At 42.0% G+C, this 21,337-nt stretch overlaps 1 protein-coding gene across 3 annotated transcripts in view; it reads left to right on the top strand.

Moving 5' to 3' along the window:
* The window catches only part of Znf609 (zinc finger protein 609), a 146,126-nt gene that overhangs the window by 114,425 nt on the left and 10,364 nt on the right, over nucleotides 1-21,337 (top strand). For all 3 annotated transcript variants that reach the window (XM_027411318.2, XM_027411317.2, XM_027411316.2), the window contains exons 4-5: nucleotides 17,023-17,110; nucleotides 18,049-20,389. In XM_027411318.2, coding sequence (XP_027267119.1) covers nucleotides 17,023-17,110; nucleotides 18,049-20,389 — 2,429 coding nt within the window. The remainder of the gene's footprint in view (nucleotides 1-17,022; nucleotides 17,111-18,048; nucleotides 20,390-21,337) is intronic.

Raw genomic sequence — 21,337 nt, 5'->3', positions numbered from 1 at the left:
AGTTCCAGGGGATCTGATACCCTCACACCAATGTACATAAAATAAAATTTAATTATTTTTAAAAATTAATGAAATCTAGAAATGGATGGTGCATATGCTGTGGTCCAGCACTGGGAAGGCTAAGGAATGAACAGTTGCAAATACAGGGCTAGCTTAAGCTGCTAAATTAGCAAGACTTTGTCTCAAACAATAATAAATAAATAAATAAAATTTAATTTCAGTGGCCATTTGGAGTGTGTGTGTGTGTGTTTACATCTGTGAATGTATATGTGTTTAACTTGTACTCTAAAAAGAAAGGACATCAGTTAGGGTGGCAAGATGGTTCAACACAAGCCTGACAACCTAAGTTCTCTTCCAGGAACCCACAGTGAAAGGAGAGAACCAAGTCCTGAACATTGTCCTCTGACCTTCACATGCATTCCATAGCATGCACCTTACCTCCCCCCCACACACACACACACATAAGGATAAATAAGTTTTTTAAAAAAAAAAATTTAAAGGAAGAACAGTGATTTTGTGAGAAAATAGTGAGGACTACTAAGTAGGTGACTTCTGTACTATGGCTTCTGTTTGGCAAGCCTCTTTCAGACTCTGGGTGAGCCTTGCTCTTTGGTCTGTGGGCTGGCCTTTTCTGTGTCAGGAGTGGTTTTGCCTTATCATGAAGTTTGGCTTGCTTGTGTAACTTCACTAAGAACCTGCCCAGTGGTTCTTCATGCTCATCTGTTTATAGGTCTATCCTTCTCAAAGGAGAAAGAGCCCTCCATGACTCTCAAGAAAAGTGTAGTTACCCTTTGTGATTCCAGTGTAGAAGAGTTTGTGTACAAACTGTTAAATACTGAATTTTCAATATTTGTCATGTAGTACTTGGTTTGTAGTACTGGTTTTTCTTACATACTACAATTAATGGCCTTTCCCCTTCAGTCTTGCTTCAGACAGCACTCACCTGGAGAGAGATGGTTTGTAGTGGCCAGTCATTCTCCATTGCTTAGCCTATATTACATACTGGCTGGATTCATAAAAGCCTAGCAGCCATTGTCTGACACCACAAATCTTCATAGCAACAGACCACTACATGGCAACAGCAGCCACACAAAGGAAACATTAGGGAAATCAATACCTACTTTTTCCCATCCCTCCCCCACCAAAAAAAAAAAAAAAAAAAATTGACAGCCAACACATTCTTCCCATCTAGCAACTTCCTTCCACGGGGTGCTTGAGGACATGATGTGTTTCTATATTGTGTTCTCTGTCCACTATCATATATTTAAATCCTGAAGCCCTAAGGAAAAATTTGAGTCATAGGCTCTTTTGAGTTTCATTTTGCAAATTGCAAAATAGTCTACTGTTCTTCACGGGTGAGAGACATGTTTCTTTAGTACACTCTATCCTGCCTGTCTCACCCACACACATACAACACCCCCCCCCAACACATACCAGCACACACCAGCAGAGTACACAGCGACCAGGCTGTAGGCTTCTGAATAGGTAAAGTTATTTTGAAAATGAGATTCGCCTCAGATAATGTAGAAAACAGTCCTCTTTTGTACTAATATAGTTCTTTACAAGTCATTTAGTCCCTGATGTTTAAGTGTTCAAGTAAGTGACACCTAGGCCACAAATACAGTTCTGACATGACCTCTTATAGCCTAGTCCTGACTTAACTTGAAAGTCAGAACCTTGGTGTTTTCTTGCCTTGTTGATAAGTTCATATTACTAGTCTGTGCTCTGCTTTCCTCCTTTGTAAAGAGAGAAGGTTGGGCTATATTGTATTCCTTGTAGCTCTTAATATTTATGCTTCTGTGATCAATCATTTGTGTGGGACAGAAAGGGGGATAGTCCTTGTCAGATTTTTGTAATGAAATATAAATGTTGAATCCTTTGGCCTTAGTGCTTACACTGCTAAAAAACAGGTCTTGGCCCTGCACCACTCATAAAACTGCTTATAGCAATGATGGGCAGAGCTATCAACAAACTTGGCAACTAGCTTTCTCTCCCAGGGCAGTAGCTTTAAACCAGTTCAGGCAGAGCTTTGCTCCCAGACTGCTGCTACTTGTTACTGAGTCTGCTCATGCTTCTTAATAAGATGAGAGAGAGACAGAGACGAGAGAGATTCACACTTCTCTACCTTCCCCTCCTCTCTGCCTCTTTCATCCTGCCCTTCCCTCTCATCTCCTCTCCCTTTCCTTTTCCCCCTAAAACAAGAGGCAGTTCTCCAACCCCTTCTGATACCTCATTATCCCTTTTCCCTTAGGCTTTACAGAACAAAGAAAGCACAGGGCATCAATTTTATAATTTAGGCAGCTGGAGATAATTTCCTCAGGATAGGGTGGGTAGGTAGCTTATTCCTCCTGGCATGAGACAGCATTGCTAAATGGCCTTATGATATGTCTGCCAAGGCTTAGGCTTTGTTAGGGTCACTCAGGCCTCTCTGTTCCTGAGTTAAATTACAGTGAGGAACCAGACCTATGTACTTTCATAGGGGCAGGATTACCAAAGCATGGAAAGTGTGTCATTTTCAGGTCTTGCTAATTGCTTAAGGAATTTTTGTTTAATTCACTGCCCCAGTGCTTACTCCTGCCAGATCCTTTATTTCTTTCAGTTGTTGCCTTCATGACCTTCTCCATAGCAACAAGCTGCAGGACAAAGGGGCTAATGGTTAAGACATTGAGTAGACCCCACGCCACTCTGTTCCCTCCCATCCCTGTCCCCCCAAGTTTTTTCTCTATTTTTTTAAGGATAACTTTAAAAAGTCCAAAAGACTGTGGGATAATTTTCTACTTCCATTGAGCTCATAGTCAAACATGTTTGACCCTAAAGAAACTGAGAGAATAGCTTGCCCAGATACCACCTCTCAGGAATTCACAGATCATTTAACTTTAAAATACTTGAAATAATGCATTTTATCTTTTACCAGATTTCCCTGTTTTCTGTCTTTAGGATTACATTTTAAAATCTTTTGAATCAACTAGTAGCATAAATAAAGAATGGATTAAAAAAATGAGCCCCCCCCCTCTTTCCGTGTGCTATTGCATCAGATGCTAGACTGCTCTGCTACTGGCCTGCAGGTTGGGCCAATTGCCTAAAGAACAGAACTGACTCATATCGCACAGATCTACCACTGCCTGCTTTGTTATACTCCTCACTGATACATAGGAGTCATGAACCCAGATTTTGGGGTTTTTATCAGTAGTCTCATTGAACAGCAATGTAACTATGTACATGAACCATATGCATACAGATCATTGAACTTGTAAAATGAACACACTCTATAATATCAGAACCTAGATGAAGACAGTATCTTCAGAAAACCTCATGTTTCCTTTCCAGTACTTAGGTTCCCTCCCATCAGCTTGACTACCAAAGTCATAGGTTAGTGTTGCCCTTCTTGAAGTTTACACAGATGAAATCATTGTAGTATGTACTTTTTGATGTTGAACAGCTTGTCATTAGACCAGTGAGACTCAGCTATGTTCTGTGTAGTTAACTTTTAAGACAGTGTCTCACTATGTAGCCCTGGCTGGCCTGGAATTCACAGAGATCTACCTGCTTCTGCCTATTGAGTTCTGGGTTTAAAGGTGTGATCCACCATACCCAACCTATAATTAACTTTTTTCTTCTCATTATTTCAGTGTTCTACTATGTGAATAAACTCATTCTGTTGTTGATGAGCAGTTATTTTTAGTTTGGTTCTGTTATTTAAAAATGTTGCTATGAAAATTCTTGTATATGTCTTTTAGGGAATATATGTTTGTATTCCTAGCTATATATACATAGGAATGGAATTCCCTGGGTCAGAAGGTATACATATATAACTAACTATAATGTATATCGCTGGTTTCTTAAAATAGTCATTCAGTTTACTTTGGTTTTTTAAGACAGTTTTTCTGTATGTCCTGGAGCTCACTCTGTAGACCAGGCTGGCCTGGAATTCAGAGATCTGCCTGCCTCTGCCTCTTGAGTGCTTTTAACATACTAGAATGGTGTTGTTCTGCATCCTAATCAACACTTGGCTTTGTCCGTTTCCTTTAAGTCTTGTAATTTGAGTCCTTCTAGTTGGTGTACAGTAGCTTCTCATTGAGTTGTTAATTTGCATTTCCCTGATTACTAAAATCTAGCATCTTGTTTTTATTTACCTTTGTAAACCTTGTATGAAGTTTCTCTTAAGTCTTTTGTTTTGGTGTTAGGGTGTGTTTTAATACTCATGTATAGTTTGTGTATACTAGCTGTGAGTCTGCTGTCAGACTCATAAAAATTCAAAAAAGACGTCTGTGTCTTGCCTTTCTTTTTTTTTAAGATTTTATTTATTTATTATGTATACTGTCTTCTGCCTGCATGCCAGCAGGGGGCACCAGATCTCATTCAAGGTGGTTGTGAGCCACCATGTCGTTGCTGGGAATTGAACTCAGGACCTCTGGAAGAACAGTCAGTTCTCTTAACCACTGAACCATCTCTCCAGTTCTGTGTCTTGCCTTTTCTTAATGTCAATCTTTTCATGCATATAAACTTCATTTTTATGAAATCTGGTTTGTCTTTATTTTTCCTTTTCTTATTAATGTTCTTTATGTCCTGTATATAACAGTTTTGCCTATCCCTAGATAATATTCTCCTAAGTTTCTTCTGAGATCCTTGATTTTGTTTGTTTGTTTGTTTGTTTTTTGTAATTGGCTTTTTTAATTTAGGGTTTTACTTGAGAGCCAAGGTTGTTGTTTTCAATCTCATGGGTTTATAATTGGTTCAGCATCTCATGGAAAACACCACTGTACAGAGGAGTCACATTTGCCTTTAATGGGGAAATACTGGGGAGTTGTTTCTGGGTCCTCTTCTTTGCATTCATTGTGTTATTCACTCTTCCATGAATACTACCTGGCTTAACTACACCTTTATAAAGTCTTGACACCTGCAAGTCCTCTGTCTAGCTAGGTTGTGTACTTCCGTAAGTCTCCTTGGCTGTTCTCAGCACTATGCATTTCCACATAAATGTTAGAATCAGCTTGTGACTTTTTTTTTTAATGAAAAACAACCTGCTGTGATTTTATTGGGCTTACATTGAATTCACAGATTAGTTTGCAGGCAATTCAAAGTTTTATCCTTCTACTTAAAGATAGTGTTAATTACTGAGAGAGTTGGGCTGAGGATCAGAGCAAGTCACTGATAGCCTTTTGGGCAGCATGATTGGAGAAGAGCATGTATTACAAACCAAGCTCTTCCCATTACCCCCAGTATTCTGAATCAGCAGGTGAAGATAGTGGGTATGTTTCTGTGCAGATGCCCTCCACACCGATGGTTTGCTGCCATCACTACTATTCTCCACACACATTGACCTAGACTTCTATCTAGCAACAACAATTTAGTGAGGCCTAGTTAAGATAAAATGTGACTATTTTATTGATACTTGATCTGCCTTTGAGGCTGTATTAGTTTCCTAGTACTCTTGAAACAAACCAGTAAGAACTGGCTAAACCAGAGCAGCAATGATGTATGCTCTCCATTGTGGAGGTTAGAAATCTGAAAGTGGGGGCTGGAGAGATGGCTCAGCACTTAAGAGCACTGCCTGCTCTTCCAAAGGTCCTGAGTTCAATTACCAGCAAACACATGGTGGCTCACAATCACCTGTAATGAGATCTGGTGCCCTCTTCTGACATGCAGGCATACATGAAGGCAAAACGCTGTATATACATAACGAATAAATAAATCTTAAAAAAAAGGAAAAAAAAGAAAAGAAATCTGAAAGTGTTTCTAGACCATTTTAGGCTGAAGAACTTTAGAAGCAGGAGAAGAGCTGTTATGGGGGAAGGTCAAAGCACAACACTCTGTCTCTGGGATGGATGGGGAACCTCTGGAAGAAGGCTGTAGATCTGAGAGCATTCTTCCTTTTATCAATAAGTTCTCACACTGGGAAATGTTGCAGCAGTGCAACACAGATCCTTAAACTTCATGTGCCTCAGTTTCTTTTGCTGAGGGGTAAACATATTCTAGTGATGGCTAGAGGCCATCTTATCTGCTGGAATCTTTCTCCGAAAATCCCTAGAGTAAGAAAAGTGCAACTGCTTAGAGGAAATATTTGCCTGGGGTTGAGATGGAGTCACTGTCCACAGCTTTTCTGTTTTCCTGTCTAGCAGGAGGGCCCTGGGTGACTGCTTGGCTAGGGCTGGTGCAAAGACAGACTTGTAGGCAAAACATCCATACACATATAAAAGTAAAAAGAAAAAATTTATGGAATTGGAACTACACAAGAACCACGAGTAGGATTTTGATCATTGTGTTGTGGACAAAAGGATCTCTGTTATAAGAAGTATAAGAAGGGAGAGTATATCTTACTAGGAAAGCAAACCTGGTGGCTTTTATAACCTCAAGAGAAAGACAGTGTACTAAACGACGGTTTGACACTTGTGAAAATGTCAGCAACAAGTATTAATGCTCATGGTTAGCCTAGCACTGATATTGGGCTTAGTGTTTCCTATTTCTCTGGCTAAGCTAAGCAAATAGAGCTTTCTAGAGCACCTTTTATATTTTTAAGTGAAAAGTTTTGTGTAGATTTTGCTTTGCTGCCGGGTGGGGGGGGTGGGGGAGGGTGGTATTTTTAAGAAGCCAGAAAAACAAAAACAAAAACAAAACAGGTGTAGTGGCTCTCCTATCCTTTAGAAGGCTGAGGCAGAAAGACTGCCATAAGTTCAAAGCCAACCTGTGCTCTAAAGTGAGACTGGTCTCGAAATAACTAAATAAATAGAGTCACCAAGAGATGATTACTGTTTTCATACACATACATTTTTCTTTTAAGCAGATTGGGATCCTTTCCTCTACATTTTGAGATCTTTGTTTGTTTAAAGGAATATACCATGAACATTTTCTCGTAAGATTAAATAGCTTCTGATAACATGTTAAGTAATGCATAGCATCCTGTATTAAGGATTTATCATGATTGGTTTAGTTACTACATTTTTTCTTTAAAGACTTATTTATTTATTATGTATACAGTGTTCTGTCTGCATGTCTGCCTGCAGGCCCGAAGAGAGGACTAGATCTTATTATGGATGATTATGAGCAACTATGTGGTTGCTGGGAATTGAACTCAGGACCTCTGAAAGAGTAGCCAGAGCTCTTAACCACTAAGCTATCTCTCCAGCCCCTAATTATTACATTATTTTCTTTATATTTAAATTTTTAAATATAACTTCTGCAGTTTTCTAACACTTCAAAATTTGATTTTTTTTTTTTTTTTTTTTTTTTTTTTTTGTTAAGAGACAGGGTCTCGGGGCTGGAGAGATGGCTCAGCACTTAAGAGCACTGCCTGTTCTTACAAAGGTCCTGGGTTCAAATCCCAGCAACCACATGGTGGCTCACAACCATCTGTTATGAGATCTGGTGCCCTCTTTTGGTGTGCAGATATACATGGAAGCAGAATGTTGTATACATAATAAATGAATAAAATCTTAAAGGGGGGGGTCTCATGTATCCCAGGTTGGTCTTGAACTTGGTGTATAATTGAGGCCGAACTTGAACTGCTGCTGACCTTCACCTCCTGTGCCGAATAACCCAAGGACACATACATCCTCCATCCTCCTCACTGAGCGCCATCCCTTGCCCTGCGTTTTGTTTCTTATGTCATCAATAGGCACTCCACCCCAAAGGAAAAACACAATGTGCTTTATAGTTCAGAGTTTGTTCCCTACTTTTTTCCTCTCCTTGTCCTTTGTTGCCTTTCACTTAGTGGATATTCCTTTTTTTTTTTTTTTTTTTTTTTTTGGTTTTTTGAGACAGGGTTTCTCTGTGTAGCTTTGAGTTTTGGAGCCTATCCTGGCACTCGCTCTGGAGACCAGGCTGGCCTCGAACTCACAGAGATCCGCCTGCCTCTGCCTCCCGAGTGCTGGGATTAAAAGCGTGCGCCACCGACACCTGGTGTGGATATTCCTTTTTTATTTCTGTGTCTTCTGTTGTGTAGCCTTGCCTTTGCTATCTGTATGTAGCCTTATTGCTGGTGAGGTTTTTGCTTTGTTTTGTTTCTGATAGAGAGCAGACAAAGTCAATATCCTGCTTCTTTGCCAAAAATAAACTCAGTTGTTGGTGTCATTCAAGTTAGTCCACAACTGTATTTTCAACTGAAGCCCATAGAATGTGTAGTGTTACACCAGGCAAATAGTGAACTCCTGAGTGCCAAAGAAAGTATGTTTTTACCTTGTGAGGCAGCACAGTTAAAAATACAGCTGTATCCGTGGTGCTGGCTCACACCTTTAATCCTAGCACTTGGGAAGCTGAGGCAGGAGGATCTCTGTGAGTTCAAGGTCAGCATGGCCTACAGAGTGAGTTCCAGGACAGCCAGGAACTGTCTGGTTTCAAAATCCAGTTATGAAAAACAAAACAAAAATATAGCTACAGTAGTTTGGAGCTATACTGACTTGGATTTGGTCTGACTGACTGGGCTGCATTTAAATTGTACTTTCTGTTTTGTTTGAGACAGGGTCTTATATAGACCAGGCTGGCCTCAATGACTTGCTATGTAGGCAAGACTGATCTAGAATTCCTAATCTTTTACTGATAAGTCCCAAGTGTTTAGATTATAAGCAATCCACTAAACCTGACTGCTTATGCATCTTATTTATAAACTATATGACAGGGACTAGAGAGATGGCTCAGAGGTTAAGAGCACTGGTTGCTCTTCCAGAGGTCCTGAGTTCCATTCCCAGCAACCACATGATGGCTCACAACCATCTATAATGAGATCTGGTGCCCTCTTTTGGCATGTAGTCATACATGCAGGCAGAACATTATATATATAATAAAAAAACACATTTTTAAAAAGTAAGAGCTCGGCGTTGGTGGCACACGCCTTTAATCCCAGCACTCGGGAGGCAGAGACAGGCGGATCTCTGTGAGTTTGAGGCCAGCCTGGTCTCCAGAGCGAGTGCCAGGATAGGCTCCAAAGCTACACAGAGAAAACCTGTCTCAAAAAACCCAAAATAAATAAATAAATAAACAAACAAACAAACAAACTATATGATTGTGGGATGAAGTGCTCTGAGCTTCCCCCATCCATGAAGTGGGATTAATAGTACTACTTTGGAGGTTATTAAAATTAAATGTGAGGTAACATAGAGATGATGCTTAGGCATAATTAATAGTTACCAGAGATGTACCATCCTGTCTGGAACTTATTTTGTAGACCAGGCTGGCTTTGAACTCACAGAGATCCACTTGCCTTTGACTCCTGAGTGCTGGGATTAAAGGCATATGCTATTATTATGTGTGGTTCCCAAATTTAAAAAAAAAAAAAATGAAGTCAGGTGTTGTGGCATACTCCTGTAAACCAGCACACTGGAGGAGAGGCAGGAAGACCATAGTCACATGTGCACACATGGACACAGACAGCAGTCAGAGGACAACTTTTAGTAATCAAATCTCTCCTACCATGTGGGTTTCAGATTCCAAACTTACGCCACCAGGCTTACCTTTTCCTGCTGAGCCATCTTGCTAGACCCTGTTTACTTTGTTATTGTTGATGGCGGTAGTTGGTGATATTCTGAAACAGTGTCACTAGATAGCCCCAGCCTAGCCTGGAACTTAAGATCTTTTTTCATCAGGCTTCTGATTGTTAGGATTACAGGCATGTTCAGCCATGTAAAGCACCATAAAATGAGTAGAATGACACAGATTGTACCTGTCATTGTTACCAAGTAATAGCAAACAGCTTTAAGTTCCCTTTAAGATTTGTGGGGTGGCCGGGCGGTGGTGGTGCACACCTTTAGTCCCAGCACTCAGGAGGCAGAGGCAGGTGGATCTCTGTGAGTTCGAGACCAGCCTGGTCTACAGAGTGAGTTCCAGGACAGCCTCCAAAGCCACAGAGAAGCCCTGTCTTGGGGGGAAAAAAAAATATGGGGCAAAGTTTTATATTTCCTTTGTATGTGTTATATTCATGTAGGTGAAATTTTGTATCTTTAAATAAGGATGTTCAAATAATACAACCAATGTTTTCTTAAATACTATTACTAATACAAATAATTAGCAGATACCATATAATTGAGAACCGAAGGAGACTAAATTATAGAAGTCAGTTTGTCTTTAACCTTTTCTGCAATGGTGTCTTTGGGCACAAGGCAGCTGAGCAAATCACTGCAAGTCTTGAACTGGTTTTTCACATGGAAACTAGGTAACTGCAATAAGTGCCTGTTGATGTGAAAGGGCCAGGAGAGGTTTGTCACAGGTGTCTTCTAGACCCCACTCCATAGCTTTAGGTTAATTGTTCTCCTTATGGCAAGGAAGTAGAAGCTGCTTTGTTTCTATTCATGGCATATATGAACTCTTGCAGCCTTATTCTTGTGAACCATTGTCACCACTACTGTCAACTCTTACATACTAGAGTTTGGTTTTGTTTTTTGAGACTGGGTCCCTTATAACCCAGGTTGGCCTTGAACTTGCTATATATAGCCCAGGGTAACCTGTACCTCTTGACCCTTCTGTCTCTGCCTTCTAAATGCTGAAGTTATAGCCATTCACGGCTCTTTTTTTTTTTTTTTTTTTTTTCATAACATGGACCATGATCAATTTAAAGTTTTCTGTCATTACTCCATATTACCTACAGTACTGTAGGTTGGGACCAAATGTGCACCACAGTGCCTCCCTGACTGGCACAGTCCTGACCACTACTTAGAAACTTGGGCCTTCTTTCTTCAGATTATCAGCATAACTGAAGTAACGGTAGTTACAATAAAGTATATACAACAACAGTCTCAATTTAATCTTGTCCCTTTTTAAGATTTATTTATTGGGGCTGGAGAGGTTTAGATTTATTTAATATATATAAAGAGAGTGTTCTGTCTGTGAGATTTATTTACTTATTTATTATGTATACAGCATTCTGTCTGTATGTATCCCTGCAGGCCAGAAGAGGGCACCAGATCTCATTGTAGATAGTTGCAAGCCACCATGTGGTTACTGGGAATTGAACTTGGGTTCCCTGGAAGAGCACCCATTGACCTCTGAGCCATCTCCTCAGCCACTAATCCTGTCTTTTAAAAATTATTCCTGCCGGGCGTTGGTGGCGCACACCTTTAATCCCAGCACTCGGGAGGCAGAGGTAGGCGGATCTCTGTGAGTTCGAGACCAGCCTGGTCTACAAGAGCTAGTTCCAGGACAGCCTCCAAAGCCACAGAGAAACCCTGTCTCGAAAAACCAAAAAAATAAAATAAAATAAAATAAAAATAAAAATAAAAATTATTCCTAGTCTTTCTGGACATGGGGGGGGGGCACACACCTTGGTCCCCAGCACTTGGATGGCAGAGACAGGCAGATCTCCATGAGTTGGAGGCCAACCTAATTTACATAGCAAGTTCCAAGACAGCCAAAGCTACATAGACCTTGCTTGTCCTTTTTTCTTTTTAACTTATTACTAGTCTTGACAAATTGTGGTACATGCCGTAATAGCAGCTACTTGGAAATCCCAGGCAGGAAATATCATGAGTTTGAGACCTGTCTGGGGTAAATAATGAGACCCTATCTCAAAAATAAAAACAACATATCTTAGTCTTTAAAGAGCTTCTTTACAGCTAGGTGGGGGATGTCACATACTCGGAGACAGAGGGAGGTGAATCTTTGTGAGTTCAAGACCTGCCTGGTCTACAGAGCGAGTTCCAGGACATGGAGAAATCCTATTTTAGAAACCAAAAAAACAAACAAACCAAAAAAGCCTTTTAATTTGGGCAGATTAGAATATTCATCAGCTGCCCTATGGGCAGCTTCATCTTCCAACCTGGTAAGTAAACATTAGCTATGGTGATGTCATCTGCTTATCTCAGTTCCTTCACTCTGTATTATAAATACTGTGAAAGCAGAGAAAAATTCATTCAACCCTACCTTCATACCCACAAAAACACACAAATAGTCCCAAGAGTTGGCTCAGCTGGTACAGCACTTGCCATACAAACCTGGTGAGCTAAGTTTGATCCCTAGAACCTACATGATGCAAGGAAAGAGCTGACTGTACAAGGTTGTCCTCTGACCTCCACATACATACTATGGCATGTGTATGCCCAGACACACAGTGATAATAAGTAAATTTTAAAAATATATTTTAAAAGCCACACATAGAATGTTGCTTTAACTTAATATTAAGGTAATGCAGTCTACATTATCTGTGATTTTTAACTTCTTCATAATGCCCAGAATTTTTCCTAGACTGGGAATAAAGGGCTATGAAATTGATAGCAGAGCCATCAAGAGGCTAATGAATTATACAAATTAGCCCCAAATTGTACATTTATTTACTTGCTTTGTTGGGAAGAGGGGTGCATGGTCAGAGAACAGCTTTCAAGAGCCATTTCTTTCCTTCTACATAGTTGGTCCTGGACTCAGCAGCAAGCACTTTTACCACAAGCCAGCTCACCAGCTCTTACCTCTTACAAATGACAGTATGGTTGCTCCAGCACCATCTAGAGGAAAGTCTAAAAACATTTCAAATGCCATTTTACAGCTTCACTATCACAGTTCTTTTAAATTTGATACCATATCCTCTTTAACTAGATATGTCATGGTATAATAAAGTATACTTCACTCTGCCCTTATTTGTGCATAAAGCATGTCATTATGTGTGTGTGTTTATCCCAGTTGTATTATAAGACACATGAGAGACCATGTTTTTGTGTGTGCATACACATGCATGAGTATGTATATTAGTGACTCCGGTGTGTTTGTGTGGTATGTACAGGCTCAGGCATCTGCTGTATCACCCTTCACCTTAACACCTTGAGTAGGTCTCTCACTGAACCTGGAGTTAGGCTGGCAGCCAGCAAGCTGCAGCATTCCCTCATAGTGCTGGATTTACACAGGCATGTGTTGTAGTCATGCTTGGCTTTTTATGTGTGTGTTGAAATCCATACTAATGTCTTCATACTTGAACAGCGAGCACTCTTACCCACTGAACTAGCTCTCAAACCATATCTATCCACAAACTATGGATAGGATCTCATTAATTATTGATTATTAAATGATGGCTGTAGATATTACAAACTAGATATAATAGAGCAATATAGATTGTTCAGTCCCCAGGACCCACATGGTAGAAGAAGAGAACTGACTTCTGACTTCTATGTGTGCTATAGTACACACACACACACACACACACACACACACAAACACAAACACAAACACACACACCACGCCATGGTACAAACCTATAATCCCAGCACTTGGGATATGAAAGCAGGAGGGTCAGAACTTTGAGGCCAGCCTGGCTACATACCAAGCTCAAGGCTAGCTACAGTAAAGGTCTGAGGCTGTAGAAAGGGGTTCCTTTCCCAGCACCCACAGGGTAACTAAAACTTTCCACAACTCCAGTTCTAGAGAACCTGGGATCATGTTCTGGCCTCCATGATCACCAATTAAACACACAGTACATATACATGCATGTAGGTAAAACACTCCTATACATAAAATAAAAACAAATGAATCACCCAGCGGGGTGGTGTATACCTTTAAGCCCAGCACTGGGGAGACAGGTGAATCTCTGAATTCAAGGCCTGCCTGGTCTGAAGTGAGTTCCAGGCCAGCCAGAGCTACATAGTTAAACCCTGTCTCAAAACAAAACAAGTTTTTATTTTCTATGACTTATCTGAATGTAATAGCCCCAAATCTGTAGCAACTGACAAGACTTAGTTTAGAATCAGTGCTTGAGAAAACTCTTGAGAGCCTCTTGTGTTGACACAGCCCCAGCCCACCACAGCATGCTGTCTTGTTGTGTGTTGTCTAATCTTCATCCTTTGGGATTTTCTAAATCTGCTTCTCTTTTTCTGGTATGCACAGATCATGACTACCACAATACATAGAATATGGTTTGGGGTTTTGATATTAAGAATGCCCAGCGCCTTGTGCATGCTAAACCTCTGCTATTAGCTATGACCCAAAACCCTTTGCATATATTTGAGAGGGTGGGGAGTCTGATGGTTTGAGAGACTGTTTTAAATTTAGTTTTTATTGTGGATAAAGGCCTCTTTATGTCGTATGGGCTGACCTTGAACTCCTAGGCTCACGTGGTCCTTCTGCCTCAGCCTCTCAAGCAGTTGGAACTAATGCATGCCATCACATCTAGCCACTGGGTTTTATGGTTGGTTGTTCAGTCTTGACAATGATTTTATGTTTATCCATTCTGTACCCTGAAAATTGAATGAGACTTTCAGTTCAGTAATCATGTATCTCTGTTCTGTTTTGAATCTCCAAGTAGTACTTGGCACAGTGATGGAGTATAAGTAATCACTTACGTTGGCTAATTGCTTGAAAGCAGTGTTTGAAGTAGGTGAATCTGACAATAGCTTACTAACTGGATTGATAGAACAGAAACCTGGGGTTCTTAGTAAAGGCAATTGATTTCAAAGATGTTGAAATAGTCTTTAGGTGAGTTAATGAGGGCTTGACCCCCAATGGTTGTGGTAGAGATGGAATGGAAGACGTTATTGAGAGATTTCAGTGTCAGAGTATACAGGACAGGGTGGCTGGCTCTTACCCAATACCACAGAAGCTGGGTTCTGTTTCCTTTTTGTTAGCCCATACTTCTACTGCACCATGCCCCAAATTCCCTGATTCTAGCTTCCACAATCATCAGTTGCTCCTCATAAGGAGCTACACTTCTTGTAACAGCCCAATTAAGGGTGTGGCTCCAGAGTGCTTGCCCAACATGAATAAATCTGAATTTGGTGCCTAGCACATATTCCCCCATAAGTAGGGGAGGAGATGAAGAAGTGGTAGTGGAGGTAGAATAAAAAAAGGAATTAATTCTTGTAACAGGAAAACTGTACAACTAGATCCCTTAAAAAATACCAGCTCCAGGCTGGGCGATGGTGGTGCATGTCTGTAGAGCCAGCACTTGGGAGGCAGAGGCAGGGGATCTCTGAGTTCCAGGACAGCTAAGGCTAAATAAAGAAATGCTGTCTCCAAAAAAACTACTTAAAAAAAAAAAAAATACCAGCTCCGGGGCTGGAGAGATGGCTCAGTGGTTAAGAGCACTGGCTGTTCTTCCAGAGGGCCCGGGTTCAATTCCCAGCACCCACATGGCAGCTCACAACTGTCTGTAACTCCAGTTCCAGGAGATCTAGCACCTTCACACCAATGCACATAAAATAAATTTAAATAACTAGTTAAAAAAAAAAAATACCAGCTCCAAGTTCAGAGAGTGACCCTTCCTCAAAGGAATAACATGTAAAGTGACAAAAAAGGACACCTCACACACCCCTCCTATTACAGATGCACACCCACACATACACATGTACATAGAAAATGTCTAAAGTAAAATAGTAAGCCACACATGGAGGCACACACCTCTAATCTCAGCATGTGGGAGGCAGAGGCAATGAGATCTCTGTATGGCCAGCCTTGTCTATATAGTGAGCTCCAAGCCATCTAGGGCTACAGAGTGAAACCATCTCAAAAAATAAATGAATAGGAGCTAGAGAGATGGTCTAGTGATCAATAGCTTTTCCTACTCTTGCTGAGGACCTGGGTTCGGTTCCCAGTGCCTAGATGCTGGTTCACAACTGTCTGTAACTCCACTTCCAGATGATCCAGTGCACTCTCTGACCTCTGTGGGCACCAGGTTATGTATGTAGTACACATACATGCTAGCAGAATACATAAAATCTTTAAACATACGTAAGAAAAAAGAGGTCTAGTTCTAGTCCCCCTGTGGAGAGAGGGTGCCTTGGCACCTTTCATGTGTCTGATTCAGTAAAGGTGATGACTGCAGAGAGAGACTTTAATAAAGCACAGTTCATAACAGAATTGCTGTCTATAAATATGCCAAGACTTCACTTACTTTGTGAACACTGAAAAATAGGGACCCTTAAAAATGGAGACCTTGCTTTTTCTTGCTTTTTTACTGTTCCAAAGCTTGTGCCTGTTGGAAAAAGTAGGTCTGCAAAGTGTTATTTTTTGCCTTTCCTTCCTGTCCTCTTATTCTCCAGCTGTCTCAACTCAGAACCTCGTAGGAAGAGTGTTACACTTCAGCAAAATGTGTTTCCTGTGACATTTCAACAACCCTCCATTTTGTCTTTCCATGTTGGAAGTGTTCCTCTTCCCCTCTGCATTGGCAGCGCTCTTGACTTGTACCCCTTCAGCTCAGCTCAGCTCATCCCGTACTGCTAAGTTTGCAGAGTATAACAGAGGAAGAAGTCATATTTATAAACATGTGTTCCACCCAGCTGTTTCAAGAATAGAAATAGCATCCATCTACTTGTGTCTGTTCTCTCTATGCAGCTGTGCTCATCCAGCTGTACTCATCCACCTTTATAAATATGTCTCCTGTCTCTGATCTGTTGTTGTTATTGGTTTGGTTTGATACAGGGTCTCCTATGTATCCCTAGCTGTCTTGAAACTTAGAGATCTGCCTCTGCCAGGACTAAAGGTGTACACCGTCATGCAGAGCAGCCTATCACTAAGAGGCAGATCTCTAAGTTTCAGGACAGCTAGGGAATACAGGGAACTCAGGTAAAATAAATGCATTAAGTCAGACATGGTGGCACATCCATATAAGCCCAGCACTCAGTAAGTAGGGGTAAAAGGATCATGAGTTCAAAACTATCCTTTGACTAGATAGAGTTTGAGATTAGCTTGGCCTATATAGCAAGACACTGTCTTAACAAAACCTGGGGAGGGCTGAGAGTGTAGCTCAGTTAGTAGAATGCTTGTCTAGCATGAAGAAAGCCCTGAGTTCAGTCCCAAGCACTACATAAATCTGGGTGTATAGGGGCTGTCCTATAATCCTAACACTCAGAGGTAGTGGGGAGAGTCTTAGAAGCTCAAGGTCATCCTCAATTATACATAGCAAATTCAAGGATAGTCTAAGATCCATGAAACTCTGCTTCAAAAAACTAAGAAATGTCTTGATCAGGCTGTGAAATCTTTGAACTAATCTGGTCCAATCGTATCTGTCCCATTGGTACTAAAGCACCACTAAACTTTCATAGAAGTTAGAATACTGCTCAAATGAAAATATTCTTTGCGGTGGCCAGCAAATTTGTCTCATCCATACTCTCTTCTATTTTTCAGGGATGTTGGTGGTAAATGTGACATGGAGGAACAAGACATACGTGGGTACACTTCTTGACTGCACAAGGCATGATTGGGCACCCCCAAGGTGAGCATGTACAGATAATCTAGTTTAGATTGGTCTGATCCCCCACATAATTAATGAATTGTTACGTCTTTTATCTTACTTGAGTTGGCCCAGTTGGCTTCAAACTCAAGCCTCCTGACTGCTGGTATAACTAGCTTGAGCCACCACACCAGTTATATCCACTTTTTTTTCCCTTCCTCCCTCACTAGGACAAGGGTTCATTCTGTAGCCCAGGTTGTCTTACCCACTGAATAGGCCAGACTGCCTCAAACCCAAGGTTATCATCTTACCCTAGCCTTCTAGGTACTGGGATTGCAGGTATTTGTTTGAGTCACTGTGCCTGGCCTTATTTTCAAGTTACAGTTGATTTTTAAATGAACATTTCAAGCCAGCCATAGTGCTATGTCCCTGTAATCCTAGCCTTTGGTGGATATAGATCAGGAGTTCAAAGTCAGTTTCAGCTACATAGGGAGTTTGAGGCTAACTAGAGCTACATACCTTGTCTCCAAAATGTGTGTATTAAGAGTAACATTTTGGGGCTGGGATATTGCATGAGGCTTAGGGATTTATTCTTGACATCATCACAAAAATAAAAATATAATAAAAACCATTAAAATTTCAATGTATCTTTATACCTTATTCCTAATGTTAGTACCCAGTGTGCTAGGGCTTGAGAGCCTAAAATATGGTGGAATGATCTAGAACTAGTATGCAAATTACATAAGAGGTTACTATTCAATATAGTTCCCATTTGTGTTCCTAAAAGAAACCATAGTCATTAAAATGGAGGCTAGGCAGGAGAATTGCTGTAAATTGGAGGCCAACTTTGACTACTTAGTGAAGCCTGGGCTTCAAATAAACAAAGCTGAGTATAGTGGCTCTTGCTAGGAGGCCCTGCCTCACAAAAACAAACGTGTTTTCCTCTTATTAATATCCTGTCCTATTTGTCCTTTGCCAAGGTTCTGTGACTCCCCCACTAGTGACTTGGAAATGCGTAACGGTCGAGGAAGAGGTAAACGCATGCGTCCCAACAGTAACACGCCTGTCAATGAGACAGCCACAGCCTCTGACAGCAAAGGGACCAGCAACAACAGCAAAACCAGAGCAGGAGCCAATAGCAAAGGCCGTCGAGGTAGCCAGAACTCTTCAGAGCATCGCCCCCCTCCCAGCAGCACCTCTGAGGATGTTAAGGCCAGCCCTTCCTCTGCTAATAAGAGGAAAAACAAACCTCTTTCAGATATGGAGCTGAATTCTAGCTCAGAGGACTCCAAAGGGAACAAGCGTGTCCGCACAAATTCCATGGGCTCAGCCACCGGGCCCCTCCCTGGCACCAAGGTAGAACCCAATATTTTGGACAGAAATTGTCCCTCCCCAGTCCTGATTGACTGTCCCCACCCTAACTGCAACAAAAAGTACAAGCACATTAATGGACTTAAGTACCATCAAGCTCATGCCCACACAGATGATGACAGCAAACCAGAAGCTGATGGAGACAGTGAGTATGGAGAAGAGCCCACCCTCCATGCAGACCTTAGCAGCTGCAACGGTGCATCTGTCTCACAAAAAGGATCCTTGTCCCCTGCCCGCTCAGCTACCCCCAAAGTTCGGCTTGTTGAGCCTCATAGCCCTTCCCCTTCAAGTAAATTCAGCACAAAAGGCCTCTGTAAGAAAAAATTGAGTGGGGAGGGAGACACAGACCTTGGGGCCTTATCCAATGATGGCTCTGACGACGGACCCTCTGTAATGGATGAAACAAGCAATGATGCCTTCGACTCTCTGGAAAGAAAGTGTATGGAAAAAGAAAAATGTAAAAAGCCCTCCAGTTTGAAACCTGAAAAGATTCCATCCAAGAGCTTAAAATCAGCCCGGCCCATTGCCCCTGCCATACCCCCACAACAGATCTACACTTTTCAGACTGCCACCTTTACAGCAGCAAGCCCAGGCTCCTCCTCAGGCTTGACCACCACAGTGGTCCAAGCAATGCCCAATAGCCCCCAACTCAAGCCCATTCAGCCCAAGCCTACTGTTATGGGAGAACCTTTCACAGTCAACCCTGCCTTGACTCCTGCCAAGGACAAGAAAAAGAAAGACAAAAAAAAGAAGGAATCATCAAAGGAACTTGAAAGTCCTCTGACCCCTGGGAAGGCATGCCGAGCAGAAGAAGGTAAAAGCCCGTTCAGAGAATCGTCAGGAGATGGAATAAAAATGGAGGGGCTTCTGAATGGCTCCTCAGACTCCCACCAAAGCCGGTTAGCAAGTATCAAGGCTGAAGCTGATAAGATTTACAGTTTTACAGACAATGCCCCCAGCCCTTCAATTGGAGGCAGCAGCCGCCTAGATAGTACTACCCCCACCCAACCCCTAACTCCTCTACATGTGGTGACCCAGAACGGTGCTGAAGCCAGTTCAGTCAAAACCAATAGCCCTGCCTACTCTGACATCTCTGATGCTGGGGAGGATGGGGAGGGCAAGGTGGACAGTGTCAAGTCCAAGGACCCTGAACAGCTGGTTAAAGATGGAGCTAAGAAAACACTTTTCCCCCCTCAGCCACAGAACAAAGAATCACCATATTATCAAGGCTTTGAAAGTTACTACTCTCCAGGTTATGCACAGTCCAGCCCAGGGGCTCTCAATTCAAGCAGCCAGGCAGGAATGGAGGGCCAGGCCCTCAAGACAAAGAAGGATGAGGAGCCCGAGAGCATAGAAGGGAAAGTGAAGAATGATGTCTGTGAGGAAAAGAAACCTGAGCTGAGCAGTTCCAGTCAACAGCCCTCTGTCATCCAGCAACGGCCCAACATGTACATGCAGTCCCTGTACTACAACCAGTATGCCTATGTGCCTCCATATGGCTACAGTGACCAGAGTTACCACACCCACCTCTTGAGCACCAACACAGCTTATCGGCAGCAGTATGAAGAACAACAGAAGCGACAGAGCCTGGAGCAGCAGCCTCGGGGACTGGACAAGAAGACAGAGATGGGCCTGAAAGAGCGGGAGGCATCCCTCAAGGAAGAGTGGAAGCAAAAGCCATCAATCCCACCAACTCTCACCAAGGCTCCCAGCCTGACAGACCTGGTGAAATCAGGGCCAGGCAAGGCCAAGGAGCCAGGGGCTGATCCTGCCAAATCCGTCATCATTCCCAAATTAGATGACTCATCAAAGCTCCCCAGCCAGGCCCCTGAAGGCCTTAAAGGGAAGCTGGGTGAGGCCAGCCACCTAAGCAAGGAGGCCTCTGAGGCTAAGACAGGCACTGAATGTGGCCGACAGGCAGAGGTGGATCCAATACTCTGGTACCGACAGGTAACTGTTGTATGTAAGGAAGTGGAGACACTAAATAAGTTTCTGGCACTGTCTTGTGTAGGAGTTCCATAGAATTGAGATTAGCAGGAAAGTTCTATAACTTTAGGAATTCTGTACATTTTAAATTTTTTTAAGTACTTTTACCTCTTTAAAAGGTATTTTACCCTTAGATGGGAAAGAAGGACAATAAGACAGTCTTTTTGTTGTTGTTTTTGTTTGTTTTGTTTGCGGGTTTTTTTGAGACAGGGTTTCTCTGTGTAGCTTTTGAGACTGTCCTGGAACTAGCTCTTGTAGACCAGGCTGGTCTCAACTCACAGAGATCCACCTGCCTCTGCCTGGCTGTCTGTTTTGTCTAGAGTCAGTTGAGCCTTCATGAAGAGAGCCAGGACAAGAACCTGGACATCTCACTCCTAGCCTATGTTCCACTGGAATGAAAGCATATAGTATTCAGCTAACAGGTTTCTTCAAAAAGGATTTTATGGTGTTAGCTGTGGTGCACATGCCTGTAATCTTAGTACTTGGAAGGCTAAAGGCAGATTGTCTTGAGTTTATAGCCACACTGAGCTACATAGTAAGTTGAAGGCCAGCCTGCATTACATAGCAGTAGAGACTCTCTTCTCTAAATAAATAAATAATATTTAAAAATGAAAACTAATGGGGCTGAAGAGATGGCTCAGTGGTTAAGAGTATTTGCTGTTCTACCAGAGGACCTAACTTCACTTCCTAATACTCACATGTGATGGCTTACAACCTCCTGTAACTACAGCTCCTGGGAATCTAATGCTGTCTTCTGATCTCTGCAGACATTCACACAGGGGACTTAGAATGTCTTTCCTTTCCTCTTGGTGTTAGTCCTACCCTTCCTGATAAGAGTGGTGGTGATGACTGTGGAAAACACAACTCCTCCTCTTCCTGGAGTCATTGCCCCAGAGTGTACCACTGACGACG

This window comes from Cricetulus griseus, chromosome 4 (genome assembly GCF_003668045.3).
Source record: "Cricetulus griseus strain 17A/GY chromosome 4, alternate assembly CriGri-PICRH-1.0, whole genome shotgun sequence".
NCBI lineage: Eukaryota > Metazoa > Chordata > Mammalia > Rodentia > Cricetidae > Cricetulus > Cricetulus griseus.
Note: the sequence above shows the minus strand (reverse complement) of the source record. Positions and strands in the feature narration are given on the sequence as shown.